At 62.1% G+C, this 26348-nt stretch overlaps 2 protein-coding genes across 2 annotated transcripts; one reads left to right on the forward strand and one right to left on the reverse strand.

Annotated features, from left to right (window-relative positions):
• The first annotated feature begins 417 nt into the window (after positions 1-417).
• AGXT (alanine--glyoxylate aminotransferase) lies at positions 418-10940 on the forward strand. Its single transcript, XM_059053741.2, has 11 exons — positions 418-728; positions 824-1016; positions 2339-2403; positions 2593-2693; positions 4915-4985; positions 6457-6541; positions 8338-8433; positions 9118-9187; positions 9507-9602; positions 10163-10291; positions 10553-10940. The coding sequence occupies exons 1-11, from the start codon at positions 498-500 to the stop codon at positions 10658-10660; spliced, it is 1245 nt and encodes a 414-aa protein (XP_058909724.1). The 5' UTR covers positions 418-497; the 3' UTR covers positions 10661-10940.
• A 5533-nt stretch (positions 10941-16473) lies between these two features.
• MAB21L4 (mab-21 like 4) lies at positions 16474-25609 on the reverse strand. Its single transcript, XM_059052907.1, is given in 12 exon segments — positions 16474-16517; positions 17075-17150; positions 17888-17983; positions 17985-18199; positions 18202-18223; positions 18641-18655; positions 19464-19622; positions 21011-21122; positions 21124-21216; positions 21218-21275; positions 21278-21545; positions 25580-25609. Coding segments are annotated over 12 exon segments (1188 nt in total).
• Between the last annotated feature and the right edge of the window lie 739 nt (positions 25610-26348).

A 26348-nucleotide genomic window follows, 5' to 3' on the forward strand; every position in this document is an offset into this window, starting at 1 on the left:
TAGGAGCTAAGCCAGAGTCAGCAAACTGTGGCCCTGGGCCACAGCTTCTTTTGTAAATAAAGTTTTATTAGCACACAGCCACGCCCTTGTAGCCGCCTTCTCACCACCACAGCAGGGCTGAGTAGCTTTAACACAGCCTGTAGGTCTGCCAAGTCGGAAATGTCAGCGCTCTGGTCCCATAAGAAAAACGCTGGGACCCCCTAAGCCCAGCCAGGTGTACCAGGCTGGGCATCCTTCGGGGATGGAGCGGGAGGGGCGGCTGGAGAGCAGAGGGCAGCTGGCCAAGATCTGTTTTTCACGGACTGGACTTTGTTGCCTCCTCCTCTCCCACCGAGGGTTCAACAGCCCTGCTGCCAAGCCTTCACGTGCAGGACGAGCATTGATAACGGCCTGGTAACAACGACACACGGCAAAAGGCGGCAGGCAGAGCAGAAACGCATCGACCAGGCTCGCCTCCTGGACGCCCCCGTGTCCTCCGGTGCAGGGCCTGCTGGGAAATGCTCCGGACACTGACCGCGGCCAGCGCGGCCCTGGGGCACAAGGCGGCAGGTTGGCTGAGGACCATGGCCTCCCACCCGCTGCTGGTGGCCCCCCCAGAAGCCCTGAGTAAGCCCCTGTCCCTCCCCGACCGGCTTCTGCTGGGGCCCGGCCCCTCTAACCTGACCCCCCGTGTCATGGCGGCCGGGGGGCGGCAGACGATAGGACACATGCACGAGGAGATGTTCCAGGTAGGCCACCGAGCCGCAGCGGTCAGTGCCCTGAGTGGCCTCCTCCCTGGGCTGGGAGTAGGGGAGGTGGTGAGCTGCATGTCCACTGCCCCCAGATCATGGACGAGATCAAGCAAGGCATCCAGTACGTGTTCCAGACCCGGAACCCCCTCACGCTGGCCATCAGCGGCTCGGGGCACTGCGCGCTGGAGGCCGCCCTGTTCAACCTCCTGGAGCCGGGGGACCCCTTCCTGGTCGGGGTCAACGGCATCTGGGGGCAGCGGGCCCGGGACATAGGGGAGCGCATCGGTAAGAGACGGTGCGGGCGTGGGGCGCGGCCCTTTGCTCCGTGCTTCCCCAAAGGCCTCCCTCCTCCGGCACGAAGCCCGGAAGCCCCCCTCTCCAGGTACCAACCTCGGGCCCTGAGCACTTACCCCCCTTGGAGGCCCTTCACGTCTCCACCCGCCTGCCAGCCTGCTGCCTCCTCCAAGCGGGCGGCGTCAGGATGCTCGAGGGCCCCCGTCCCCCTGGTCTCCCGGGGTTTGGGGAACAGCTATTTCCGGAGCCCGCGGTGGGGACGGCGCTGCAGGGACTCCTCTGGTCTCAGCGCGAACCCAGAGCATACCCGCGGCTGTCTGAGGTCCCCAGGAGCCACCTCCGCTCTGTCACAGGACAAGGTTTCAGAAGCTGACATCTCCCCCTCAAAAATCTCAGACACAGCTCTGTTTCTAGAGCTGCAAAATACAGAGGTATGGAAAAGGTTTCCACTTCCAGAGTAAAATTTACTAAAGGGAGAGACAGAAGTCGAAAGCCCGAGGGTGCATTGGGTTTAATGATTTACTGCGGGTTTGGAAACATCACCGCGGAACCCCTGCCTGGTCAGCTCCACACATGGCCACCCTCGGTCCAGGTTAATGGACAACCCCCGACAGCCCGAGGGCATCCTGACCCCTCACCTGGGCCGCTGCAGTCCACACGCTGGTTTTCCAGGGGAGCCCGGGTCGGGCAGGGTCCAGGGCCCTGAGCAGACCTCGGCCACCTTCCTGGCCTGGGCAAAAGCCCCTCCCCTGCCTCCACCACACACCTCAGGCCCCTGAGGCTGGGACGGTCCTAGGGCCGCCCTGCCTCCTGCATATGAAGCTGGGGGCCTGCTGTGCACGGGGGTGCGGGGCTTCAAGAGACAGAGCAGGACAAGGGCCTGCCTCCCTGGAGCCCCAAGGCCCCAGAGAGGGCAAAGCGGGCTCCTGCCTCCTGCATCCACCCACCCAGTCATCCATCAAATGAACGGCCCCTCTGAAGCCACCCTCTGCTGGGAGGCACCCGTCCGCTCAGCCCTGCACAGATGCTTCTCTACTTCCCGTGTGGAGAGGGCTGCCGAGGAGCGGCGGGCCCCGGCCTGGCTGAGCTCAGGGAAGGTGGGCTGGGGAGGGGACAGTGGAGCTGAGGGACTCGCCCTCATCCGTGGCACCCCGGAACCCGGATTCACCGAGCACACTCCACCTTCCCCCTCCAGCAGAGGCTGGGCGCAGGCGTGGGCAGCCCTCACGGGACCCGCCTGCTCAGCCCGGCCTCTGCCCCAGCACTGGCCCCCCCGGCAGGCAGGGGCTGCTCACCACTCACTCTGCCCCCAGGGGCCCGCGTACACCCGATGATCAAGGACCCTGGAGGCCATTTCACGCTGCAGGAGGTGGAGGAGGTACGGGGGGTGCGCCGGCCTGGGGAGGGGGCCGGTCAGCTGGGGGGGGCAGGAGGGGTTGAGGGGCGTCCAGCTCCCGCTGTCCAGATCTATGCCGTCCCTGGGGAGGGAATGTGGGCGGGGGCCCACCAGGCAGGGGCCCCTTCCCTGCACTGGCTCTGCCCACGGCTGTAACCTCTGTGCCCTCAGGCCCTGGCCCAGCACAAGCCCGTGCTGCTGTTCCTGACCCAGGGGGAGTCCTCCAGCGGTGTGCTGCAGCCCCTCGATGGCTATGGCGAGCTCTGCCACAGGTGAGCCTGTCCCCCAGGTGAGCCTGTCCCCCAGGTGAGCCTGTCCCTCAGGTGAGCCTGTCCCCTCAGGTAGGCCCGTCCGCACAGGTGAGCCTGTCCCCTCAGGTGAGCCTGTCCCCTCAGGTGAGCCTGTCCCTCAGGTGAGCCTGTCCCCTCAGGTGGGCCCGTCCGCACAGGTGAGCCTGTCCCCTCAGGTGAGCCTGTCCCTCAGGTGAGCCTGTCCCCTCAGGTGAGCCTGTCCCCCAGGTGAGCCTGTCCCCTCAGGTGAGCCTGTCCCTCAGGTGAGCCTGTCCCCCAGGTGAGCCTGTCCCCTCAGGTGAGCCTGTCCCTCAGGTGAGCCTGTCCCCTCAGGTGGGCCTGTCCCTCAGGTGAGCCTGTCCCCTCAGGTGAGCCTGTCCCCCAGGTGAGCCTGTCCCCTCAGGTGAGCCTGTCCCTCAGGTGAGCCTGTCCCCTCAGGTGAGCCTGTCCCCCAGGTGAGCCTGTCCCCTCAGGTGAGCCTGTCCCTCAGGTGAGCCTGTCCCCCAGGTGAGCCTGTCCCTCAGGTGAGCCTGTCCCCTCAGGTGGGCCTGTCCCCTCAGGTGAGCCTGTCCCTCGGGTGGGCCTGTCCCCCGGGTGAGCCTGTCCCCTCAGGTGAGCCTGTCCCTCAGGTGAGCCTGTCCCCTCAGGTGAGCCTGTCCCCCAGGTGGGCCTGTCCCTCAGGTGGGCCTGTCCCCTCAGGTGGGCCTGTCCCCCAGGTGAGCCTGTCCCCTCAGGTGAGCCTGTCCCTCAGGTGAGCCTGTCCCCTCAGGTGAGCCTGTCCCCCAGGTGAGCCTGTCCCCTCAGGTGAGCCTGTCCCCCAGGTGGGCCTGTCCCTCAGGTGGGCCTGTCCCCTCAGGTGGGCCTGTCCCCCAGGTGAGCCTGTCCCCCAGGTGAGCCTGTCCCCTCAGGTGAGCCTGTCCCCCAGGTGAGCCTGTCCCTCAGGTGAGCCCGTCCGCACAGGTGAGCCTGTCCCCTCAGGTGAGCCTGTCCCCCAGGTGAGCCTGTCCCCTCAGGTGAGCCTGTCCCTCAGGTGGGCCTGTCCCCCCAGGTGAGCCTGTCCCCCAGGTGAGCCTGTCCCTCAGGTGAGCCTGTCCCCCAGGTGAGCCCGTCCGCACAGGTGAGCCTGTCCCTCAGGTGAGCCTGTCAGGGCAGCAGTGCTGGGGACAGAGCCAATCACAGCTCAGACCAGCCTGAGGACCGGGTGGGAATGTGGTGGGGCTGCTGGCCGGCCCTCCCAGCCTCTGCCGTGTGACGGGGGTGCAGGTCCTTGGGGGTCCTCCTGGCCCCGGGCCGAGGCTGGATGGACCCTCCCGTCTGAGAGCAGGGTCTTGTGTCCCCCGCAGTGCCGCTGCCCTCCTGGCCCCATGACTCGGGAGGGCTCACGCCGACCCTGCAGACTTGGTGCCAGGGCTGCCCCGGCCTGCCCCCCTCGCCCCAAGGTCCCGGAGCCCCAAAGCAGTGCCATCCTCCGCTGCCTTCCACCAGGCTCCCCCGCCCCTGCACGGGCTGCCCAGGGCCTCGCGTGGGGGCAGGTGGGATTCCCGCAGTCATGCTCTGGACAGCCGACCACGGGACGGAAGGAGAGAAGCTCCGCCGACAGGCAGGGTCACCCCGGCAGGGCCGCCGCCCTCCATGGGGGCCTCGGGCCCACTGGGCACAGCTCCACCAGGACCGCCTGCCGCCTGGAGTCTTGTGCAGTGAATCAAGCTCACGGATGTCACCTGGGCTGCGACTCCCATACGTCCGCGTGGGATACTCTTTGTGCCTTTTTTAAAGAAAGTGTGGAGGTGGAGGGAAGTCCGAGGTTTCAGCTCAGGCTATTTCTGGACTCTGTCCTCCCCGTGCTCTGGACTTCTGCCCTGTGGGCTGTCAGCAGAAGAGCTGCAGCCCTGTGCTCGGCTGGCCCCTGGACCCCCACACGACCCTTGGCCCGGGGCACTCAGAGCACCCAGCCGTCGCCCAGGACACAGGCTGCCTGGCTGGCCTCATGGGTGCCTGGGACCCCCGGGTGACGCTCACTGTGCCGGGGGCTCACCCTGGTCCAGACACAGAGCTGGTCCCGGGGAGCTGAGCGCCCCGTAGGAGGCACCCTGGGGGAGGTGGGAGGCATCCCCTGCTTCCCCGGGGGCCCTTCTAAAGGCTCTTAAGGCCCCTCCAGAAACCCCACCCAGGGGTAGAGTCTGAAGCCCCCTCCTGCCCCCAGGTACCAGTGCCTGCTCCTGGTGGACTCGGTGGCATCACTGGGCGGGGTCCCCATCTACATGGACCAGCAGGGTAAGGGAGTGCCCCCCGCCCCAGCCACCGGCGGCCCGAAGCGTCAGAAGCCCTGGCTGGGAGGTGTCCCGTGCCAGGGCCTGCGTGTCCGTCAGCCGCATACCGGATCAGGCGCTGGTCTCCACAAGGCGTGGGGGAAGAGCCAGCTCCTCCCGGGGCAGGACACGCTCCATAAACTGACCACACCCCTGTTTCTGCTGGGCCATCGCGCTGGGACCAGGGGGCGGGCGGGAGGAAGGGACCCTCCAGGGGAGGCGTTTGGAGAGGCACTCAGAGCCCTGGTGGAGGGGTGGAGGCAGTGCCAGGGCCCCTGCCAATCAGGACGCCGACCCCCCCGACGCCTGTCACGCGCGGGGAGCACCGCTGACATTGTCACCTGCAGGCCAGCCCGGGGAAGCCTTCCCGGCCCCGCGTCTCCCCTCAGAGGAAAGCCTGGGTCCACTCTGGGTGGCGCTGCGTCCGCGGCCGCCCCACTTGGCCTGCTTCTCGCTGTGCAGGGTGCCCTGCTCTGCGGGATCCAGTGCTGCGGGGGGAGCCTTCTGGGCTGAGCCCAAACCACTGCTCTGAGAGGACAGGCACACGGAGGGGCCCTGGGGAAAGGAGGGGGGCAGGGCTGTCCCCAGGATGTGCCCACCCTGGGCCTCCGGGCTGGCCGCCCCCGCTGTGCAGGGAGAAGCCGGGCAAGGAGGCTCCAGCCTGCGGCCCGGGCCGCGGAGCAGCAGGGCCAGGCTCAGGCCTCTGGCCCTCACTGCCCCGTCCTGGCCTCTGCGGGACGCTGTGGGTCAGCAGACGTCAGCCTAATGTCAACAAGGGTCCCTCTCTTTGCTGCTCTTGAGGATTCATCGCTGTGTGAAAACACCCACTGCCCCCCTTTCCTCTCGGGAGAACTTTGGGTCCGCCCAGTTCTAGGCTTTAGGAATGAACTCTAAAGAGCAGTCCGGGTCCACCTGTCCGTGCACCTGGGCACGCAGTTCCCCCAGGTCCCCACCCTCAGGGAGTCAGAGACGGGTGCAAGGCTTGGATTCGAACCCCGGTCCTCTGTCCTCCCAGCTTTGGGCTTGACCACCGCCCTCTGCGGCTGCCCCAGAATTTGAAAATCCCCTCGGGCTGCGTGGAAGCCCGGGGGTCGGGCGCTGCAAGATGTGAAGGAAAAGCTCTTTTGCGCCTCCACCCTCCGCCGGCCCCCGCTCTCTCCCAGCGCTTGACCGCAGACACGTGGGTTTTCCACACCAAGCAGATGCTCGCGGGGTGCCCTCCAGTTAGCTCAGCCCACCTGCAATAGCGTCGGACCCCACGGGTTAAGGGTCTAGTCCTCCGACACTGTCCCTCCCATTTCCGACACCAGTTGCGTGGTGGGTCCCAGGTTCCTGCAACTTCTGCTGGACTCTCAGGACCTGGGCTGGGCGGTGCCCCCGTGACCCCTCCCCCACGTGGGGCTCCGCCCCTGAGCATGCGCCCCTCCCCTCCACAGGCATCGACGTCTTATACTCGGGCTCCCAGAAAGTCCTGAACGCCCCTGCGGGCACCTCGCTCATCTCCTTCAGTGACAAGGCCAAGTGAGTGAGCCCCGCCCCCAGCCAGGGCTCGAGGGGCAGCAAGGCCAGATGGCCCCGAGGAGGGAGGGACAGAGCAAGGGAAGGGTCAGCTCCTCGGGCCGTGCTCTGCAATGCTCCCCCCAGCCTGGACAGGTGAGCCCCGTTCTCTGGGTTCCCAGGGAGCTGGGGGTCTGGGGCAGCCTGAGGGTCATGCGTGTGGCCGACCTGGCCAGGCTGGCCTCCAGAAGGTGCTTCCTGTGGACCCGGGGCTTGTGTATGGGCTGTAGGGCCCAGCGTTCCAGCAGGTCCCTGGCCTCAAGCCAAGGATGGGGGGCGGCGCCAGCCTGCTGCTGCCTCCACCCGGGCTCAGCATCCAGGAGCCGACGCAGGAGCCGCTGCCCGGGCTAGGCACAGGCCCCCTTCACCCGCTGCAGCCTCCACACCCGCCATGGCCCCAGTGTTCAGACCCTGAACCAGGCCTGGGTGGGCTGGGGGAGGGGATCGAGGACCGGCCCCAGCAGGCCGTTACCGTGAGCTGCACCCAGGTGACGGAACAGAGAGGATGTGAGGTGAGATCTGGAGTTCTGTGTGGGTGTGTGAAATCTGAGAGGCCCGGAGGCAGGTCAAGGAGGCATCTGGGTCTGAGTCCGGAGGTCAGACAGTGGCCCCGGTCTGTTCACGTCCATCTGGAGCTGTTGGAGGACACCTGTGTTTAACGTTTCAAGATCAGCCAGTATCTCCTGGGACCTGAGAGCAGAGGAGCCCACAGGAGTGCAGGGCTTGGGGAGACCAGGGGGAAGGAAAGGAGAGAACAGGACAGGCCGGGTGGGGAGGAGAGGCCTGCCAGGGCAGCCTGGGGTTACCTGGCCCAGGGACGCAGCTCTGCCCAGGCTGCCCCAGAGGCCCCTCCGGCAGACCCCAGCTTCACAGTTTCTTCCCCAAGGCTGCACTGGCTTCTAGGAGAGGTGAGGCCTCATCTCTAGACCCCCAGCCCCAGTCTCCCCTCTGTCATTTTCTTATGGGTATACTATTTTTATTTTAATTACATTTAAATTTCACCATTTAACACTGAGCATAAGTATATGCTGACCCTATGTTCAGATTTTTGTAACAAAGATAAATGGGCAGATAAGGGAAGTGTGCAGTAAATGTTGTACCATATATCAAACAATTAGAGAAAATCTCAGGGGTGATATAATTATGTGCCTTTATCCATTAGGTATACGTTTAGCATAGGGACCAGCCAGGTAACTGGAGGACTGAACAGAGAGGCCCTTGACTTTAGACTTAGGACAAACCAAGGGCTCTGCCCGCGTATAAAAACCATTGCATTCGGGAGGGGCAGCAGCAAACAGGCTAGGTATTAGGCAACGGGTTCCCGCCGGCTGGGATTGTGGGGCCGGTCTGCGGGGAACGGGCTGCCTGGAGCCTGCAAATGTTTCAGCTCAAGTCCGGGCCTGTAGGTAAGAACAGCAGTCTGGAGGCTCCACGGTTAGTGCATTCTTCAAATTTTCCGGGTTTTCCAACAAGTTCCCAGGATGCTTTCCTCACATAGGGTCCCCTCCGTCAGTCTTACGCGTTTGAACTCACCACGCAGCAGACCCTCCGGACCCCCTTTCTCTGACCTGAGCACTGAGTTGGGGTGACTCCATAGGAGTCAGCCCAGCCCGAGTGACAGGCGCACACCCTCGAGGCAGAGGCACAGGCTGGGACCCGGGGGCCCGAATACAGACACGGGGGTGCGGGGGGCCCCACCCATCTGGCTCACTTCTGAGCAACGGAGGGCGGGCGGCATTCAGGCTGATTCTCCTCCCCAGAAATAAGATCTACACTCGGAAGACCAAGCCCTTCTCCTTCTACCTGGACATCAAGTGGCTGGCCAACTTCTGGGGCTGTGAGGACAAGCCCAGGATGTGAGAGAGGGGCCGGGACTGGGTGGGGAGGAAAGGGCGCGGGTGGCTAAGGGGAGGGAAGTGCTACGGGGTGGGGAGCGTCCACCCTCCTGCCCCCATACCCCAGCTGGAGCCCCGGGAGTCACCAGTGCCAGGCCTTTGATGCCTCCAACCGGGTCCCCCCCATTCCTCCCAGGGCCCCCAGGCCTGGTCCCCAACCCCCTCTCCATGGGGCCCTCTCCTCCCAGAAGTCCCAGTGCATCTGCAGGCACTTTGGACCTGGCCTGACACATCTTCCCAATCCTGAGCCTTGCTTTACCCATCTCTCAGAGGGAGCGGGGGGACAGGGGGTTCTCTGTGAGGTGGCTTTGACCTTAACCTCAGGCCCCTTATGTGACACACGTAGACAGGGACACCAGGAACTGTGCCCCACGCAGCGGGCACAGCGGGGCACTGGGGCCCCAGGTGGGAGCCAGCACCTGGTCTCCGGCCCAGTCGGCCTCCCCGCGCAGCCCGGCCAGTGCCTTGCTGTGAGCCGGGCTCTCCCCAGATCTGGCTGCGGGTCTGTGGCCCCCAAGCTGGACCGCGCTCCCCTGGGTGGGGGCCGACCCGTCGTCAGAGAGCCTGGGTCAGCTGGGGCTGGGAGAGACACAGTCACTGCCCCGGCCCCACCCAGTGACCTGGCCACCCCCTCCTGTCCTCCAGATACCATCACACCACCCCCGTGGTCAGCTTGTACAGCCTGAGAGAGAGCCTGGCCCATCTAGCGGAGCAGGTGAGCGCAGGGGCCGGCTGAGCAGCGTGGAGCTGGGACCCCGCAGGTGCTGAAGCTGGCGAGCCGCCACGTCCCCCTCCCAGACCCAGACTATTTCCGCCTCCCTGAGGGAGCCCCCCCCCCCAGCCCCTGGGGCAGAGTCAGGGCCCTGAACCTGGGGCTCCAGGGCGCTCCCGAGGCGCTCAGGGTCCGGGCCAGGAGAGGAGCCCCTCCCCCGGCCGAAGTTATCCCCCGTGGACGCCAGCCGGCTTCTCCCTCTCTGCCCCCCGAGGAGGGCCCCCAGCCCACGCTGCCCGCCCCGCTGCCCCTCCCCACGCAGGGCCTGGAGAACAGCTGGCAGCAGCACCGCGAGGCCGCAGAGTACCTGCACGGGCGCCTGCGGGAGCTGGGCCTGCAGCTCTTCGTGAGGGACCCGGTGAGCAGGGCAGGGGGCATCGGGCCTCAGATGGCGGCGGGGGGAGGGGCAGCTCCTGCGCAGCCCCCTTTGTGGACGTGGCAGTTCTGGCGGGGGCAGGGAGGTCCTGGGGGTGCGGAGGAGTCCCCGTCATCGCCGCGGTTGCCTGGCCTCCGGATCTTAGGACATTGAGTTGGATGCCTCCACCTCCCCCAGAGCCTCCCCACCTGGAGCCGTTACGGGTGATCCCCGAGCTGGAGGACGCCCATCGGCCCCCAGAACGCCAGCCAGACCCCATCCTGGAGGGGCTGGGGGTAGGGGGTCAGCTGAATAAGCCAGGCGCCCCCGAGTTTCAGCGTGTGGCCTGTCAGAGAACAGACGCAGGGGGGGGTCCCTGGAGGCTGGAAGCCCTGCCCTGAGCGCCAGCCGGTGGGCGTGGCTCCCGGGCCGCTGGTGACCTCGCTCTCCTGGGGCCCTTTCTCCGTCCCCCCCTTTGGAGCCTGCGGCCAGGGCGGGCCAGGCCAGGGCGGGCGGAGCTGGTGGCGATGTCACGCGGTGGCTGAGCCCGGCCTGCCCTGCAGGCGACGCGACTGCCCACCGTCACCACCGTGGCCGCACCTGCGGGCTACGACTGGAGAGACCTCGTCCGCTACGTCATGGACCACTTCAACATCGAGATCACGGGCGGCCTGGGGCCCTCGGTGGGGAAGGTGAGGGGGCCCTGCTGTTCCGTGTGCTCCACATCCAGGCCGAGCTCAGCGGTCATCTGAGGACCCAGGACAGCAGGGCATCAGGAAGGGAGCACCTTTCTCTGAACCCCGGGGACTGTACTGGGAGGGACCTAGGCCAAGTGCACCCTCCGGCCCCCTTCCTCCCGCACTGGGGGACCCCAGCGGCTCTGCCCTGACCTCAGTCCGGGCCAGGCAGGGCCCCAGACAGAGGCTGACATCCGCGCCCCGCTCCTGCCCTAGGTGCTGCGGATCGGCCTGCTGGGCTGTAACGCCTCCCGGGAGAACGTGGACCGAGTGATCGGGGCCCTGCAGGAGGCCCTGCAGCGCTGCCCCCGGAACAAGCTGTGACCCGGCTGCCTGTCCCACGCTCACGCAGTCGACTGGGGGTGGGAACCCAGGGGCACACAGACTCTGCAAGGGGGACAGGCCCCGGGGACAAGACAGCTGCTGACCCAGCCCGGGTGAAGGGGGGAGGGGCCGGGCCGGGCAGCTGGCCCCGCCCCCAGGGGCCGCCCCCTCCAAGTGGAGCTTCCTGGATGTGGGCCACCTGGACCCTCAGCGCCTCCCCAGTGAACTGCCGTCCCCATAGGTCACCGGCCTGTGAATGTTCAATAAAGAAGCAGCTGGTCATCTGTCCTCACTGTGTGGGGCTGGGCTGCAGAGGAGTCTGGCAGGGAGGCCCCCCCGCGCCCTGAATGCACCTTTGTTGCGGGGAGCTCAGGGAGCGGATCCTCGGCCGGGCCTCCCCGGGGCTGGAGGACGGGGTGTGTGACCATCAGCGGGGCCGGGGGCCTTGACACTGCACTCCCTGGGCCCAAATCTTGAACCCGCAAAACACATCCTCACGTGCAACCTCCACGGAAGGCCCGCAGTGCCGCGGGACTAGGGCACCAAGATGCCCAAGAGCAAAAGCAGCCAGGACCTGAGCCCTGATGCCCCAAGGACACACCACAGGCACGCAGGCCACTGCAGGCACCGAGGGTCCGGGGGTTCGCGGCCCTGGGGCCGCTCTGCCTTCGAACGTGCAGCCGAGGGGGACCCCCAGCCCCGAGCCCACGCCCCTCCTCTGCCTGGCTCCCCCTGACACCCTGTCCCTTGGCTCCTGCCCCTCACTGGTTTCTGCCTATGCCAGGCTCCCTCGCCTCTCCTTCCTGGGAAGGGTCAGGCCGGGCCGGACCCGCGTGTGCCGCAGACAGTCACAGCCACATCCGCGCTTCCAGGTCCTCACCCATCCTAAGAACCTCCAGGATGCAGGCCATTTCTCCCTCTGGTCGAGATGGGCGCCCACACCCCATGCAGCCCTGTGTCTTTGTGGAGGGCTGGGGCTGGCCTGGCTCTACCCCGTCGCTCACCCAGCTGGGGCCTGGGCACAGCTTTGGGCCCCGGGGTGGGGCTCTGAGCAGACCCAGGGCCCGCCGCCCCGTGGTGCTCACAGCCACTGGGAGAGCTGGCACTCTTAGGGTGACCCAGGCACGGTCACAGGGTAGCTGTGATCACAGCACAGGAGCTGAGAGGCCAGAGGGTCTGAGATCCCATTTGTGAAGTCCTGTTTGTTCATGTGTTTCTTTTATGGTCTGTGCTGTTTGGATCCTCCCTAGGAAACCCCTGCCTACCTTGAGGTCCTGAAGATCTGTTCCCATGTTTTCTTCTAGAGACTTTGCGGTGTCCTGTTTTATGTTGAGGTTTATGACCCACCTCCCATTGATTTTATGCGTGGAGTCGAGAAGGGGGCAAGGTTCATTTTTATCCAGACTGATACCCAGCCTTTCCAATGTTTGTTAAATAGACTTTCTTTCCCATCTAGTTGACATGTGGCCTTTGCCAGCTGTGACCGTAGGTGCAGGTCTCCTTCTACCTCCTCTGTTCCCTTTCGTTGCTGACTTTATCCGCCCTTATGTCCACACCGCACTGTCTTAAGTACATCAGCCTCATAGAGAGTGTTGAAATCAAGTAGTGCGCGTCCTCCAGTTTCATTCTCCCTTTTAAAGATTGTATGTCCTATTCTAGATCTTTTGAATGTGCATATAAATTTTAGTCATCTTGTCTATTTCCTCAGAATAGCGTACTGGAATTTTGGTGGGAATTGTACTAAATCTATATATCAACTTAAGGACAATGGAAACTATTAAAATAGAACAAATTCTTGTGCATGAACATTAATTTAGGTCTTTTAAAATTAAACTTAGCCGTGTTTCCAGTTTTCAGTGTAGAGGTCTTACACATCTTGTATTTGATGTATTCCTAGGTGTTTGGGGTTTTGTTTTATATATACATTTATTTACTTTTGGCTGCATTGGGTCCTCGCTGCTGCGCGTGGGCTTTTTCCCCAGCTGTGGTGAGAGGGGGCCACTCCTCACTGCGGTGCATGGGCTCCTCAGTGCGGTGGCCTCTCCTGTTGCGGAGCACAGGCTCTAGGTGGGCAGGCTTCATGTCTTGGGGCTCGCGGGCTCCGTAGTTGGGGCTCGTGGGCTCAGTTGCTCCACGGCATGTGGGACCTTCCCGGACCAGAGCTCGAACCCGTGTCCCCTGCGTTGGCAGGCGGACCCTTAAGCACTGCACCACCAGGGAAGCCCTGTGTTTGGTATTTTTGATGCTACTGTAAAAGGTATTTTTAAAATTTCATTTTCAATATTGATTCTTAATATATAGATTTATAGCTAACTCTTCTCTATAAGCAAACCTAGTAGTTTCTTTGTAGATTCCTTGTGAATTTCTATGCAGACAATCAGGTCGTCTACGAATAACAACATTTCCACTCCTTCTTTTCCAGTGTTCATATCTTTTCATCATTTTCTCCTGCCTCGCTGCACAGGTGAGGACCCTGTACCACATGGCTCCCGATGGGCAGCTCGCAGCACACGGTCCGCTGGGGTCTCGCGGGCAGGGCCTCGTTCTCCGCCAGGGCCGCGCATCGCGGCAGACGCTGTGCTGAGCGCTGAGGCTGCAGAAGACGTGGTCCCGCTCCACCACCTCCACGACCACGCTAGGGTTTCCGGAGATGCCACGCGCTGCCCACTCCCCCAGGGTTCCACTGGCACCTGCACCTGCTGGAGAGCCCAGCTGGGCTCTGACCCCGCTCGGAACCCACAGGCTTCCGAGTCACTTACCCTCCGTGCTTTGGAATGAATAGGTCTAACGAGGCAACCAGCGAACTGCTAGCTAACGCTCCCCAGGTGTTCTTCGCAGGATGTAATCAAAACGGTGAACCAGAGGGACGCTCCACAGGATGTCCCAGTGATAAAGGCCCATCAGGCTTACGTTGTGACCCAGAGCACGAGGATGAACCTAGGGCAAGATCATGAACTTACGTTGTTGCCTCTTCCAAGTGAATGCAAACTGTTTCTGATCCTCCTCTCTGAAGGGGGTGGAAGAGAATGCATTTCCCAGATCCGCAGTCACATAGCACGTCCCAGAGGCTGTGCTGTCTGCTCTACTCAAGAAACCACAAAGTACAGCACCCGGGTTGCAGGGTACGACTTGGTTCCGTTTATGTAATCCACTGCCATTCGCCACAATCCCACTGAGTTTTTAATTTTTTAATTTATCTTTTAAGACACAGTTTTAGAGCAGGTTTAGATTCTTAGCAAAATTGAGAGGAAGCGTCAGAAATTTCCCATGCACCCCCTACCCCTCCCGGTATGTAGCCTTCCCCACTTGTCAACATCCCCGACCGGCGTGGTATATTTGCTGTGATTAATGAGCCGACACTGACATGTCATAATCATCTAGAGTTTACATTAGGATTCACTCTGGGTGGTGTGCGTTCTATGGGTCTGGACAAATGTATAATGACATGTGTCCACCATTATACTATCATACAGAGTATTTTCACTGCCCTAAAAATCCCCTGTGCCCCCCCATTCAGGCTTACCCCTACCACAGTGGAAATCACTGATCTTTTTGCTGTCTCCATAGTTCTGCCTTTTCCAGAATGTCATAGATTTGGAAGCATACAGTATGTAGCCTTTTTCAGATTGGCTTCTTTCACTTAATAATATGCATTTAAGCTTCCTCCATGTATCTTCATGGCTTGATAGCTCATTTCTTTTTAAGTCTGAATAATATTCCATTGCCCGGAAGGACCACAGTTTATTTATCCACTCGCCTACTGAAGGACACCTCAGTTACTTCCAGGTTTTGGCAACTATGAGTAAAGTTGCTATAAACATCTGCATGCAGGTTTTTGTGTAGACGTAAATAACCCCCAGCTGCTTTGGTTAAATACTAAGGGGTGTGATTGCTAGATCATATGGTGAGAGTATGTTTAGTTTTACAAGAAACCACCACACTGTCTTCCACGGTGGCTGCACCATTTTGCGTTCCCACCAGCAACGAATGAGAGTTCCCGTGGCTCCGCATCCTCGCCAGCATTTGATGCTGTCGGTATTCTGGATTTTGGCCGTGCTAATAGGTGTGGAGTGGTATCTCGTTTTAACTTGTATTTCCCTGATGACCTATGACGTGGAGCATCTTTTCATATGCTCATTTCCCATCTGCATATTTTCTTTGGTGAGGTGTCTGTTAAGCCCATTGTCCCATTTTTTGGACAGGTTGTTTCTTTTATTGTTGAGTTTTAAGAGTTCTTTGCATATTTCAGATAACAGTCCTTTATCAGATGTGTGTTTTGCAAATTTCTTCTCCCATTGTGTGGCTGGTCTTCTCATTCTCTTGATATTGTCTTTCACAGAGTGAAGGTTTTTAATTTCAGTGACAGCCAGCTTATCCACTGCTTTTTTCATGCCTTTGGCGTTGTATCAAAAAGTCAATACCATACGCAAGGTTATTTGGGTTTTCTCCCATGTTACCTTCTAGGAGATTTATAGTTTTATGCTTTACATTTTGCTCTCTGATCTATTTTGAACTCATTTCCATTAAGGGTGTAAAGTCTGTGTCTAGACTCATTTTTTTCATGTGGATGTCCAGTGATTCCAGCACCGTTTGTGGAAGAGGCCACCTTGGCACCATTGTATTACCTTTGCTCCTCTGTCAAAGATCAGTTGACTATGTATATGGGTCTCTTTCTGGGCTCTCTATTCTGTTCCGTTGGTGTATTTGTCTAGTCTCTTGCCGTCTTGATTCCTGTAGCTTTATAGTACATCTTGAAGTCTGATGGTGTTGGTCCTCCGACTTTGTTCTTCTACTTTAATATTGTGTTGCCTTCTGGGTCTTTTTTCATTCCACATAAACATTACATCAATTTGTTGTTATCCACAAAATAAATAGCTGGGATTGAGATTGAATCTATAGACCAAGTTAGGAAGAACTGACATCTTAACAATACTGAGTCTTCTATCCATGAACATGAAATATCTCTCCATTTATTATTACCTTCTTTGATTTTGTTCATCAGAGTTATGTAGTTTTTCTCTAATAGATCTTGTATATATTTTGTTGGATTTATATCTAAGCATTTCATTTTTGACCCATCTGTTGCTGAGGCCATCCTAGTGAATCACGGTCTTTGAAGGTGGCTCTAAGCCCTGATACTGCACTGGCACACAGTATGTTTTGCTGGACAATTTTGACCGTGGGAATAGGTGGTTTGAAAGGCTTCCCCTTGGCCTTTCCTACCATTGTGGCTCTTACTCCTGCTAAGTACAGCCATCCGTCCCAATACACCTCAAACAGCAAGGAAATGACCACAGGGTGGGCCTGGACACTTTGTACCCATTACAAATCAGACTGGACCAAGATAATGTCTTCTACAACCTCCCCTGCCTCATGGCAGGGGGTGGGAGTGAGGTGGGCATCATGGCACTTTTTGGTCTCCTTGTACGAGTGTCAACTCTGGTCCTGAGTCCCACAGCCTTCAGAGAAACTCGCATGTCCTCTCCGTGGCCACAGGTCTCTCTGGAGGAGGTTCAGGGAACTGGCTGCTACATGGACTGGCTCAGGGTTTGCAGGCCCCTTCTCAGCACCCCAGGCTGTGGGCTGTGGCTCAGAATCTGAGGAGTAACGTCACTGAGAGGCAAAGAGAGTGAGGAGTAGAAAATGCCTGCTGGCTGGGACACGTGGAGGGTGAGCAGCTCTGCAAGGTGAGAGGCTGCAGGCTGTCTGCAGTGAGGTGATGAGAATATGCAGGTGGGACATAGGGCAGAGAGAAGAGATGGAGGGGCTGGCATCAGATGCCAGGAGAAGCCACCTGACTTCACGTGACAGCATCAGTAGCGGCTGGTGGTGTGGCTGCGGATGTTTCCTTCATGAACTGGAAGGTGAGGATTTGGGGGTGAGGCAGGGGGTCATTCACGGAGAATGGAGGAGGGTTGAATCGCCTGTCTACATACAAGCATTTTCTACTTTTATGTTTCCAGGAAATATAATCTCCCCGCAGATACACAAAAAGCAGTAGGTACTGTCTCCACTGTGTACAAGCAATGCACTGATGTATTTGAGATCAGATACCGAGATTTCATCACGCGGATCGGTGTACTACGCAGGTGGCGACCAGCTCCGGTCTCACGCGGATTCTTGGTTTTCAGCGTCTTGATGACGTCATATGGATGGATCAGCAACCGTCACATGAAGTACATGGCACCTTCATCCCAGGACCTCTGAAGACCCACTGTCCAGCACTCCCAGACTCCCACAGGGCCTTCCCTGGACAGACTCAGGTGGTCTCAGGGGACAAAGGCCCTCCGCCCTCCCCCCACCCACTCAAGGTGAAGCCCATTCCCTTCTCCAAATGTTCCAGGAGCCTCCATGGGGCAGTGTAGCCAGACGGAGGGTGTTGAGACAGGCACTCAGCTCAGCAATTCTCGGCACCCTGGGTCTCGGTCTTCAGGAAGATGCTCTGCATGGCCGACATCCGGTCCTCATCCTGGATGTTGAAGACCTGGAACTGCGGGTGGGGCAGGACAGAGGGGTCACAGGGACATCTGGGGGCCGTGACGGGGCCCCAGGCCCAGCGTGGGACTTCACGTGCTCCCCGGCTTCTGGGCTTTCCTCCTCTGGGTCTTTGCCTGCGCAGCCCTCCCTGCAGGTGGACCCGTCCGGGGCCCTCTCCTCTGGCCCTTCCCTGGATGGGCCTGACACAGAGGAAGCCCCCTCAGGTGCTGGCTGAGAGCTCAGAGCGCATCACCCCTCCCGCTACCGCCACCCCAGCCCCATGTGCCCTGGAAGGAGGGTGGGAGTTGGCCCTGGGCGACAGGAGCTACAGGGGGCTCTGTGGGGTGGGAGAGGGGAGGCCTAGCCTAGTCGGTTGAATCTTGACACCCAAGGAGGGAGAGCTGGCAGACAGCACCCAAACGCCCAACAGGCACGGCCGCTGCGCGGCCCCGGGCTGGGAAGGTGCGGCTCTGCGCACTGGCCAGTGTGGGTCTGCGCGAGGTTCAGGTGGAAAATGGGGCAGCCGCAGACGGCCCTGGTCCCCAGAGACTGGCCCTGGCTCCTGAGGCCGCCAGTGGCCGGGGGCGCGCATGGCTTATCTGACCCCAGCGGGCACGTCTTCCCCCACACACGCTCTCGCTGCGCTGTCCCGAGGGCCGACCCGACCCACCTTCCTCGGCTCCTGACCAGGGGTCGCGGAGCGGGCCTCCACCCGCGCCCACGTGCGACCCGGCCCTGCCCCGCCCCCACCTCGTCCAGCAGGACGTCGGAGTCGGCAGTGACCCGGTAGGCAAGGTCACTGGTGGGCAGCTGCAGGGGCGCCTTGGGCCCGCTGCCGGCTCGCGGTTGGGGGGCTGCGGCCCAGGTGGGTGACACGGATGCGCAGGGAGGCCTCGGGCTGGCTGGCGAAGCGCTCCGCGCGCTGGGAGAGGCCACTGAGGTCCAGGCCGGAGTCCTGCAGCAGGTTCCGCTCGGGGTAGACGGAGCGGGCCGGGTTGCTGGTGGCCAGACAGCAGAGCAGCACCACAGGCTGGCGGTATACGGCGCCCTGCGGCTCCGCCCGTCCTCGGGCGCCGGGAAGAGCACGCGGCCCGTAGCATCGCCGTCTGCCGCAGGACGGCCGGCTCAGGCCCCCAGCACCCTCATACCTGGCCGCCTGCAGCCCCCCACCCTTACCAAAGCCGTCCCACTCCACCCTGCGCCCCACCCTGCACCCCCCCGGAAGCCCCTGCCCACATCGGTCCCCATCCTTGGTGCCACCCCTGGTCCCAGCTCGAGTCCCAGCCGCTCCCTGCCTGCTCCCCCCGCCCTGGCACCTCTCTTCTCCCCAGGGTCCCACACCAGCCTCCCAGGATGCCTCTCAGGAGATTCTGAGGTTCCTACCCACCCTCTGGGCTTTCCCCATGGGTCCCACCCTTCATTGAACTACTGATGCCCCGCAGCCCTACACAAAGGGCCCTATCCTGTGGCACCGTCCCAGCCCTAGTCTGTGTGCCAGGATGCCTGGGCCCAGAACACCTCTGAAGCCACCAGGATGGACTTACTTGCCCCACGCCGCACCGGTACCTTCTCTTCCCGCCACCCTGAGCCCCCAGCCGGGGTCCATTCCTGTCACACGGTGCCCGCTGCACCCTCTCTTTCCACACCCCCGTCACCCCTCGTTCACTGAGGGGCTCAGGAGCCACCGCACGGGACCCCCTCAGCAGCTGGCACCCCCTCAGGGGCGGCAATGAAGGCCTGAGAGGGGCGGTGGGTAGGGCACACGGGGACTCACTGCAGAGCCGTCTTCCCTGCCAGCTCGGCCCCCTCTCTGACCCCGACGCCCGGCGCGGGGCAGCCCCTGCAGCTCTCGCCCTCCGCTCACCCTGGGCGGAGACCCCAGACTCCCAGCCTCAGCCGCTGCCCCTTCACGGCCATGCGGGGTGGGGTGGATCAGGCCCGATGGCAGGGCCATGGGCACGGAGGGGCTTCCAGGCCTGCCACCAGCTGGCCGGGGCACCCACTCTATGCAGCCCAACCCCACAGTCTGATTGGAGATCTGCACCCAGGCCCAGGACGGCCTCCGAGGATACCGGCCCCGGGATGAGGAGGCTGGTCCGAGGTGCCGCACAGCCCCGGGCCCCATGGCCACACTCATGAGCTGCAGCGTCACTTCCTGGGAACCCGGAGGAGGCCCCGGAGGCCTGTGACACGGAGCTCAGTCCGGGATGTCCACCGGTGGAGCCGGCAGGAGGGTCTGACCCGGGCGCCCCTGGCCTCAGCCTCTGGTTACAGACACGGGTCCGGTGGAGGCCGAGCAGGTACGGGGCACCGCCAAGCCCCCCACGCGTACCTTCAGGTGGCGGAGGGTCAGGCCCGGGCCCTTGCCGCCTTCTTGCCAGCTCTCGTGGTTGACCCGGTCCAGGATGGAGAGGCCGCCCAGGTGATGGCCCTGGAGGGAGCCCAGCGCGGCCAGCAGCCTGGTGAGCAGGCAGTCAGTGGAGAGCTGGAGCCCAGACAGACACACCATGTTCGGTCGGCACTGGGGCCTTGGCCAGGCGGCCAGGAGGGCGCATCCCCTGCTCATCCCCAGAAGAGACAACGCCCCCTCCCACCCCTGTGGCCTTGCCAGGATCGAAGCTTCTGAGCCCCGCGAGACGGCCCAGACCACGATAGGGGATGGCCTGCTGCACCCGGCCCACCCCCACGTGCTTTTCAGAAAGTACACTTGAGCCGGCAAGGGTGAAAAGTCCACTTTCCACGTAGTTGCCCGGGCCCCAGAGCACGGAGGGAGGCAGGGTGCCCCCGGGCATGCCCAGCCCTCTTGGTATGGACAGGGAGGTGCCACTGTGACCGGCCCGGGGTGAAGCAGTAGCTCCTGGTCCGCAGGCAGAGGCCTGGGTGGAGCCACCCGGCCTGGCAGGGTGACATCTCCACTCCGGGCCCCGTTTGAGAAGCCCAGCTTCCCCGCCCCCGGCAGCTGCACACCAGCTGGGCACCTTCATCATCGGCCCCCAGAGGGTGGCCACCAGCCCCAGGTCACCAGGCAGGTCTGGGGAGGGGCCAGGCTTGGCAGCCTCCCCTTCTGGGATTGGGGTCCCTCGCATCAGCCTGCAGACAGACGCCAGGCTTCCCCAGGACCCACGGGAAGCACCCTGGGGAAAGGCTGGTCCTCCAGGCCCAGGTAGCTGAGGTCCCTACACCACCAAGTGGGCCCGAGCCTGGATGCGCAGCCAGGCCTGAGCTCCAGGGCAGGTCACTGTCCCTCAGGCGGGCTGACCATCCCCGCTTGCTGACCTCACGGCAGATGTGAGGGCCAGATGTATGCCAGGTGGCAGCCACCGTTGCCACATGCCTGTCCCCTCCCAAGGGAAGCAGGACACTCTGTTTCGGTTCCCAGCCGCCTTTGCCACCTTTGCCCTGACCGTCAGGAGGATGGGCTTCATCAGCCAGGGTCCCCGCCCTGCCGGACCCAGCGCAGGCTGGCCCGCTCTTCCCGCGCCCGCGGGGTCCAGGCAGTCCCTGCCGGAAGGAAGCCCACACCTTCTGGGTCTGCCAGGAGCACTGCCCACGCCGGCGCTCGCCACCCACCAGGTCCCGGCAACAAGGCAACCAGGGGAGAGACTGGGGCCAGAGCCCTGGCTCACTGGACAGTTTCCGGCCACAGAACCCGCTCAGGGCCAAGATGCCATTAGCAGCTGAGCCCATACGTTGAAACACTCCTGTGCATGTGCGCACATACGCTCACACACCAACACGTAGACTCACATGTGCGCACACGCACACGTGTACGCACACACGCGTTCACTATCCTGCAGTCACACACACATGTACACTGAGGAATCACACGCCCGTGTACACAAACACGCATGCACAGAGGGATCCGGCCCTCACCCGGCGTGATGAGGCCGTGCGGTGCACGACGGCCACCACCGGAAGGTCCTTGGGGACCTGAAGGACCTTGTTGGGCACGATGTGGCCACGGCACTTGGCGCTGCCCTCCGGGGGTGTTGAAGACGTTGTCTGTCATCCACCGCTCCAGGCCCGGCCCTTCCCCGGGGACGCCCAGGCGGCAGCATCCAGGCCGGCCCTGTCTCTGCAGCCCTCACCTCCTCAGTCGCGAGGGCCTCTGCGTCCACCCACTGGGCCACCTCCATGAGGGGCGCAGGGCAAACTGGAAGGCCTCCAGGTCCCAGGAGTAGTCCACGAGGAGGCGGGGGTCCAGGTCATGCACCTGTTCCAGCACCAAGAGCAGCACGTCCTCGGCGCACTGCAAGTCCCGTGCCCGGGGTGCCCCCCGCGAGCGGATGGCCTGCAGGTAGTGGTGCCACAGGGACACCTGCACAGCCATGGCTGCGGCCGGGGCTGAGGGCACAGCCTGCACAGACCGCTCTGAGGCCGGCTTTGCAGACAGGCTGGGAAGAGGCGCCTGCCCAGCCAAGCAGCAGGTCCGCGGGTGGGGCCACAGCTGCCCACGAGTAACTGGCAGGCGGGCGGGGTGCAGCGGGTTAAATAGCTGAACTGGGCCCAGGCCTCTGAAGTGAGGGTGAGTCGGTCACCAACAATTAGGAATGTCACGGGGGCATTGGGCAGGGGGCAGGGCCTGGCTCCTCCCTCTGTCACACAGACCCCGCCTTAGGCCCAAGGCACACTCAGCCTCAGGACTTCGCCCCTCCTGGGCCTGGCCTCCCGGCTGCTGTGCTGTCCCTGCCGCCCCCCTTTCCACCCTCATCCCGGTAGCAGCAGCCACGGGGTCTCTGTGACGTTGGGGCCTGCCCCCCAAACTGGGTGGGACATGTGGCATCCCCACTGCTCCTAGGAGAAAGGTAAGGCAGGGCTGGGCTGCCGGGCACCCCACTGTGGGCCAGGGCTGGGGCTGTTTCCATAGCAACCTGGATACCCCCTCAGGCACCTGTGCCCTCTCAGAGCAGCGGCCTCAAACTCGGTGCCCCCCCAAGTGCCGGTGTGAATCCTGCTCCCCTCCCCTGCACGGTGTGCGTCCCGCCCCTGGCCCCCAGCCCCAGGCCCCCGGGCCCTGGAGGTGCCCACCTCCCACCCTGCCTGCCCTTCAGCCTGAGAGGAGCTGTCACCACCTGAGCCTGGAGCTGGAACGAGCCCGGCTCCGGGGAAAGTCTCCTTGGGACCCACCCGGCCGGCTGGGAAGCCTCGGCCTGCCGTCCCCTCCAGCACCTGCGCAGCCGTCTGCCCCGGCCCCTCTGTCTCTATGGGACTCCGGCCTGCAGGGAGGGGGCACTGCTGCAGAGGACCTGGGGTCCCTCCTTCCTGACCCTGACCCTCGGGCACGGGGCCCTGTCTGCACCTTGGCCCCACTGTCTGTGATTCGATGACTTTCACATTCCTCCAGCTTCACCTTCCCAAGAGCCTCACAATTCTCCTGACTTTGCCCAGAACACCTGGCGACACTCTGTGTACCCAGAGCGCCAAGGGGCTCTGAGCCTAGACGAAGGCCCAGCTCCACGCTCCACGGGCCCCACTATCTGCTCCAGCTCAGGGGTGGCCCTGTGTCCGGGGAGCGCTCCTCGCTTGGCCCTGGAGCCCGCTCCCCCCGGCCAGGGACACTAATGTGCCTGAGGCTGGCCGTCTACTCTCCCTCCTGTGTGGTCTCCTCTCCCTGGCCGTGTGAGTGTCCACCATCGCCCTTTGCTGACACCCCTGCCCCTGTGGCCGCAGGACCAGGCCCATCTGCGCTCAGACGTCTCAGGCACCTCGTACCCAGCAAAGCTCAACGTGCGTGTCCCGTCTGCCCCCAGAGGGTGCGCCCGTCTCGAGGTCACCCTGCTTCTGGCCGGTTCCTCCTGGATCTGCTCTCCCCTCCCCGTGTGCACACCTCCACCCAGAGCCACCCCTCCTCAGCCCCAGCCGCCGCTGCCCCGGGCCTCCCAGCCAGGGCCCTGAGCCTCCAGAGCCTGCCCACTAAAGGGGGAGGAGTCCGACCCCACCGCGCGCCTCTGGTGTCATCCGTCTCCGTACTTCCATGCTCACAGGGCTCTCTTCCTCCCCTGGCCTGACAGCAGGCCCTGCCTGGCTGACCCCTGGCCCCTCCTGTGGCACACTGGTCCCGTGCCAGTTCCTTGCTGCCCACCCCCGGGCCCCTCTGCACACGCGCCCCCCACCCCTGCCCCTGCCCGCTGCCCTCCCGGGCTTTCCCACACCTCAGCTCGGATCGGAGCCCTGATGAGCCAGGCCACGCCCTTTCCCCTGCAGCCCCTGGACGGGTGGTAAATGGCCCCAGCAGATGGGAAGCTCCACGCGGCTGGGGCAGGGCCGGCCTCCTCAGTGTACGCCAGGGTGGGCGCGGAGGCTGGCACGCAGCTGGCACTTGGACAATGAGTGGAGGCCCCGGGAAAGCTGGATGTGAGCTCCGCCCGGACCTGCCAGGACCCAGCCGGAGAGCGGGGAGAGAGACGAGAGAGACGGGGCCCAGGTCGGAGGGGAAGCAGGCGCCCACCCCAGCCGGCCAGGCAGCTTTAGACCACGGAGGAGCCACGTACCTCGGGCCACAGCCGCCAGGACCACAGCCCTGGGACCCCAGCGGGGAGGAGCGGGGAGTGAGGGGAGGGCCAGACGTGCTCAGCGTCGCGGGCGGATCTGAAGGGCTCCCCGTGGGCCTCGGCGGCCCTGGGCGGGCTGGCCTGTGCGTGTCTCTGTTGCTTCCATCTCTCAGTGCGACTCAGGGCAGCACGGGAGCCTGTATTTCAGGAGTTTCCAGAGGTGCTGGGGAAGGGGTCACGCCTTCCACCTGAACAGGCTCATGAAATGAATCCTGGGAGCACGATGGCAGCCCTGCGAGGGCTCGGCACAGGTGAGGCACATCCAGGTGGCGAGGGGTTTGCCCCCGGAAGAACACAGGTGGCGTTCCTGCCCTGGGTGCCCTCCAGAGCAGCCCCCCGGCTGGCCGGCGTCAGACGGAGGAGAGGACTCTGGCCTCGGCGTGGCCTCGCTCCGCCCTGTCCCCTCGGTTCCCGGCCCATTTGGGCCGCATCCCACATCACCCACTGTCCCCCATTACTGGACTTCAGACTCGTGCACAGAGATGCCCCTGGGGCTGGAGCCCCTGGACTCCCTGGGAAAGCATTTCCCCTGGGTTACAGGACGTGAGCCCTGGCAGCCAGGATCTGTCCCTGCTCCTGGGCCCCGTGGTCCAGGGTCTGTCCTCCTGACCACCCATCACCACGCCACGGGCCTGCTTCTCAGCACGGCAGCCTCCCCCTCTTCCCTGGTTCTGGGGAGGCCGAGGGTGTGGAGGCTGCTACCTGCTAGGAGGGGCCCGGGAGTGGAGGGGAGGCAGACAGCCCCTGGGGAGGCGGCCACCCAGCCTGCCGCCTTTTCTCACAGGGACCCAGCTCTCAGCGTGCGCCCAGCTCTGACGTAAACACGCAGGGAAGCTGCAGGACTAGGTGTGGAAGGAGGTGATGGGACAATCGACCCCAAGGTGGATGGAGAAGCCGGGGAGGCACTTGGGTCGGTTCCTACACAACATGCAAGATGCACGTGTGGTGTCGGGGGGCAGGGGGCGCAGGCAGGGCTTGCGAGGATCCGTCAGGCCGATGGGGGTTGCAGGTGGAGCCCTGAGGGGGTGAGCTGTCCAGGCGTTTGTGAACCCCCAGGCCACCCAAAGAGAAGCAGGCATGTGGCCGACCAGCACGGTCACCGGGAAGGCAACCTCCCCACCGAGTGGGGGGCAGACAGCTGAGCCGCGAAGCTTTCCAAGGTGGAAGGAAGCCAGGGGTGGCCAGAGCCCAGGACGGGGCAGGCAGGGGTCTATTGGGAGAGGAGGGTCCCAAGGGCCTCGGCACAAGGGTGGAGAGGCGGGGGGGGCGGTGAGAAAGGGGCCCAGGGCCGACGTTCTCTCAGGCCCAGGGAGCAGCCACACGGTCACCTGGCGTCAGGCAGGGTGACCCAGCTCTGTCGCACTGGCCCAGTCCGTCAGCCCAGGGCCAGACCGGAGTCACCCCAAGCCTCCCCTAGAAGGCGGCATCTATTGCACAGCCCGGACCAAAGAAGCCACTAGGGCGCATTGAAGCTGCCGGGTCGGGGAGAAGAGTTTGAACCCCAGGTGCTGCAGGCAGGTTTGAGTTGTTTTCGTTTTTCTTTTTGACATGTTTTTATTGTGACGAAAAAACATAACATAAAATTTACCAGTTTAACAATTTTTAAGTATAAATTCAGTGACATTAAAAATATTCACATGGTGCCACCAAGATCACCATCCATCTCCAGAACGCTTCTTCTTCCCGAACTGACACTTGGTCCCCTTTAAACACACTCACTCCCCAGCCCCCTCCCCCAGCCCCTGGTAAACCCCATTCTCCTTTCTGTCTCTGTGAGTTTGACCGCTTAAAGGACTGCATACGAGTGCGATCAGAGAGCGTTTGTCTTTTTGTGGCTGGCTTATTTCACTTAGCACAGTGTCTTCAAGGTTCATGCAGCCTGTGTCAGTACCTCGCCCCTTCTGGCCGAATAATGTTCCATCGTACGCACAGACCACATTTTGCTTATCCATGCATCCATCAATGAACCCTTGGCGGTTGTAAAGAACACCGCTATGAACACGAGGGTACAGATATCTCTTTGAGACCCTGTTGTCAACTCTTTTGGGTTTATACCCAGAAGTGGAATTGCTGGATCACGTGGTCATTCTACGTTTAATTTTCTGAGGACGCACCATACTATTTTCTATAGTGGCTGCACCATTTTTTATTCCCACCAACAATGCACAAGGATTTTGATTTCTCCACATCCTTGCCAATACTTGTTATTTTCTGGGGCTTTTTGTTTGTTTGTTTGGTTGGTTGGTTGGGGTTTTTTTGGCCATGCTGCATGGCCTGTGGGATCTTAGTTCCCCGGCCAGGGATCTAACATGGGCCCTCGGCAGTGAGAGCATAGAGTCCTAACCACTGGACCACCAGGGAAGTCCCTTCTGGGGTTTTTTGAGAGTGGCCATCCTAATGGGTGTGAGGTGCCATCTCATTGTGGTTTTGATTTGCATTTCCATCACGATTAGTGATGTTGCGCATCTTTTCATATGGACTTATTGGCATTTATATGTCTTCTTTAGAGAGATGTTTATTCAAGGCCTTTGCCCATTTTAAAATTGAGTTGTTTGGAGTTTGCTGTTGTTGAGTTGTAGGAGTTCTTTATATATTCCGGACATTAATTCCGATATCAGATACATGATTTGCAAATATTTTCTCCCATTCTGAGGGTTGCC

Source organism: Kogia breviceps, chromosome 2 (assembly GCF_026419965.1).
Source record: "Kogia breviceps isolate mKogBre1 chromosome 2, mKogBre1 haplotype 1, whole genome shotgun sequence".
NCBI lineage: Eukaryota > Metazoa > Chordata > Mammalia > Artiodactyla > Physeteridae > Kogia > Kogia breviceps.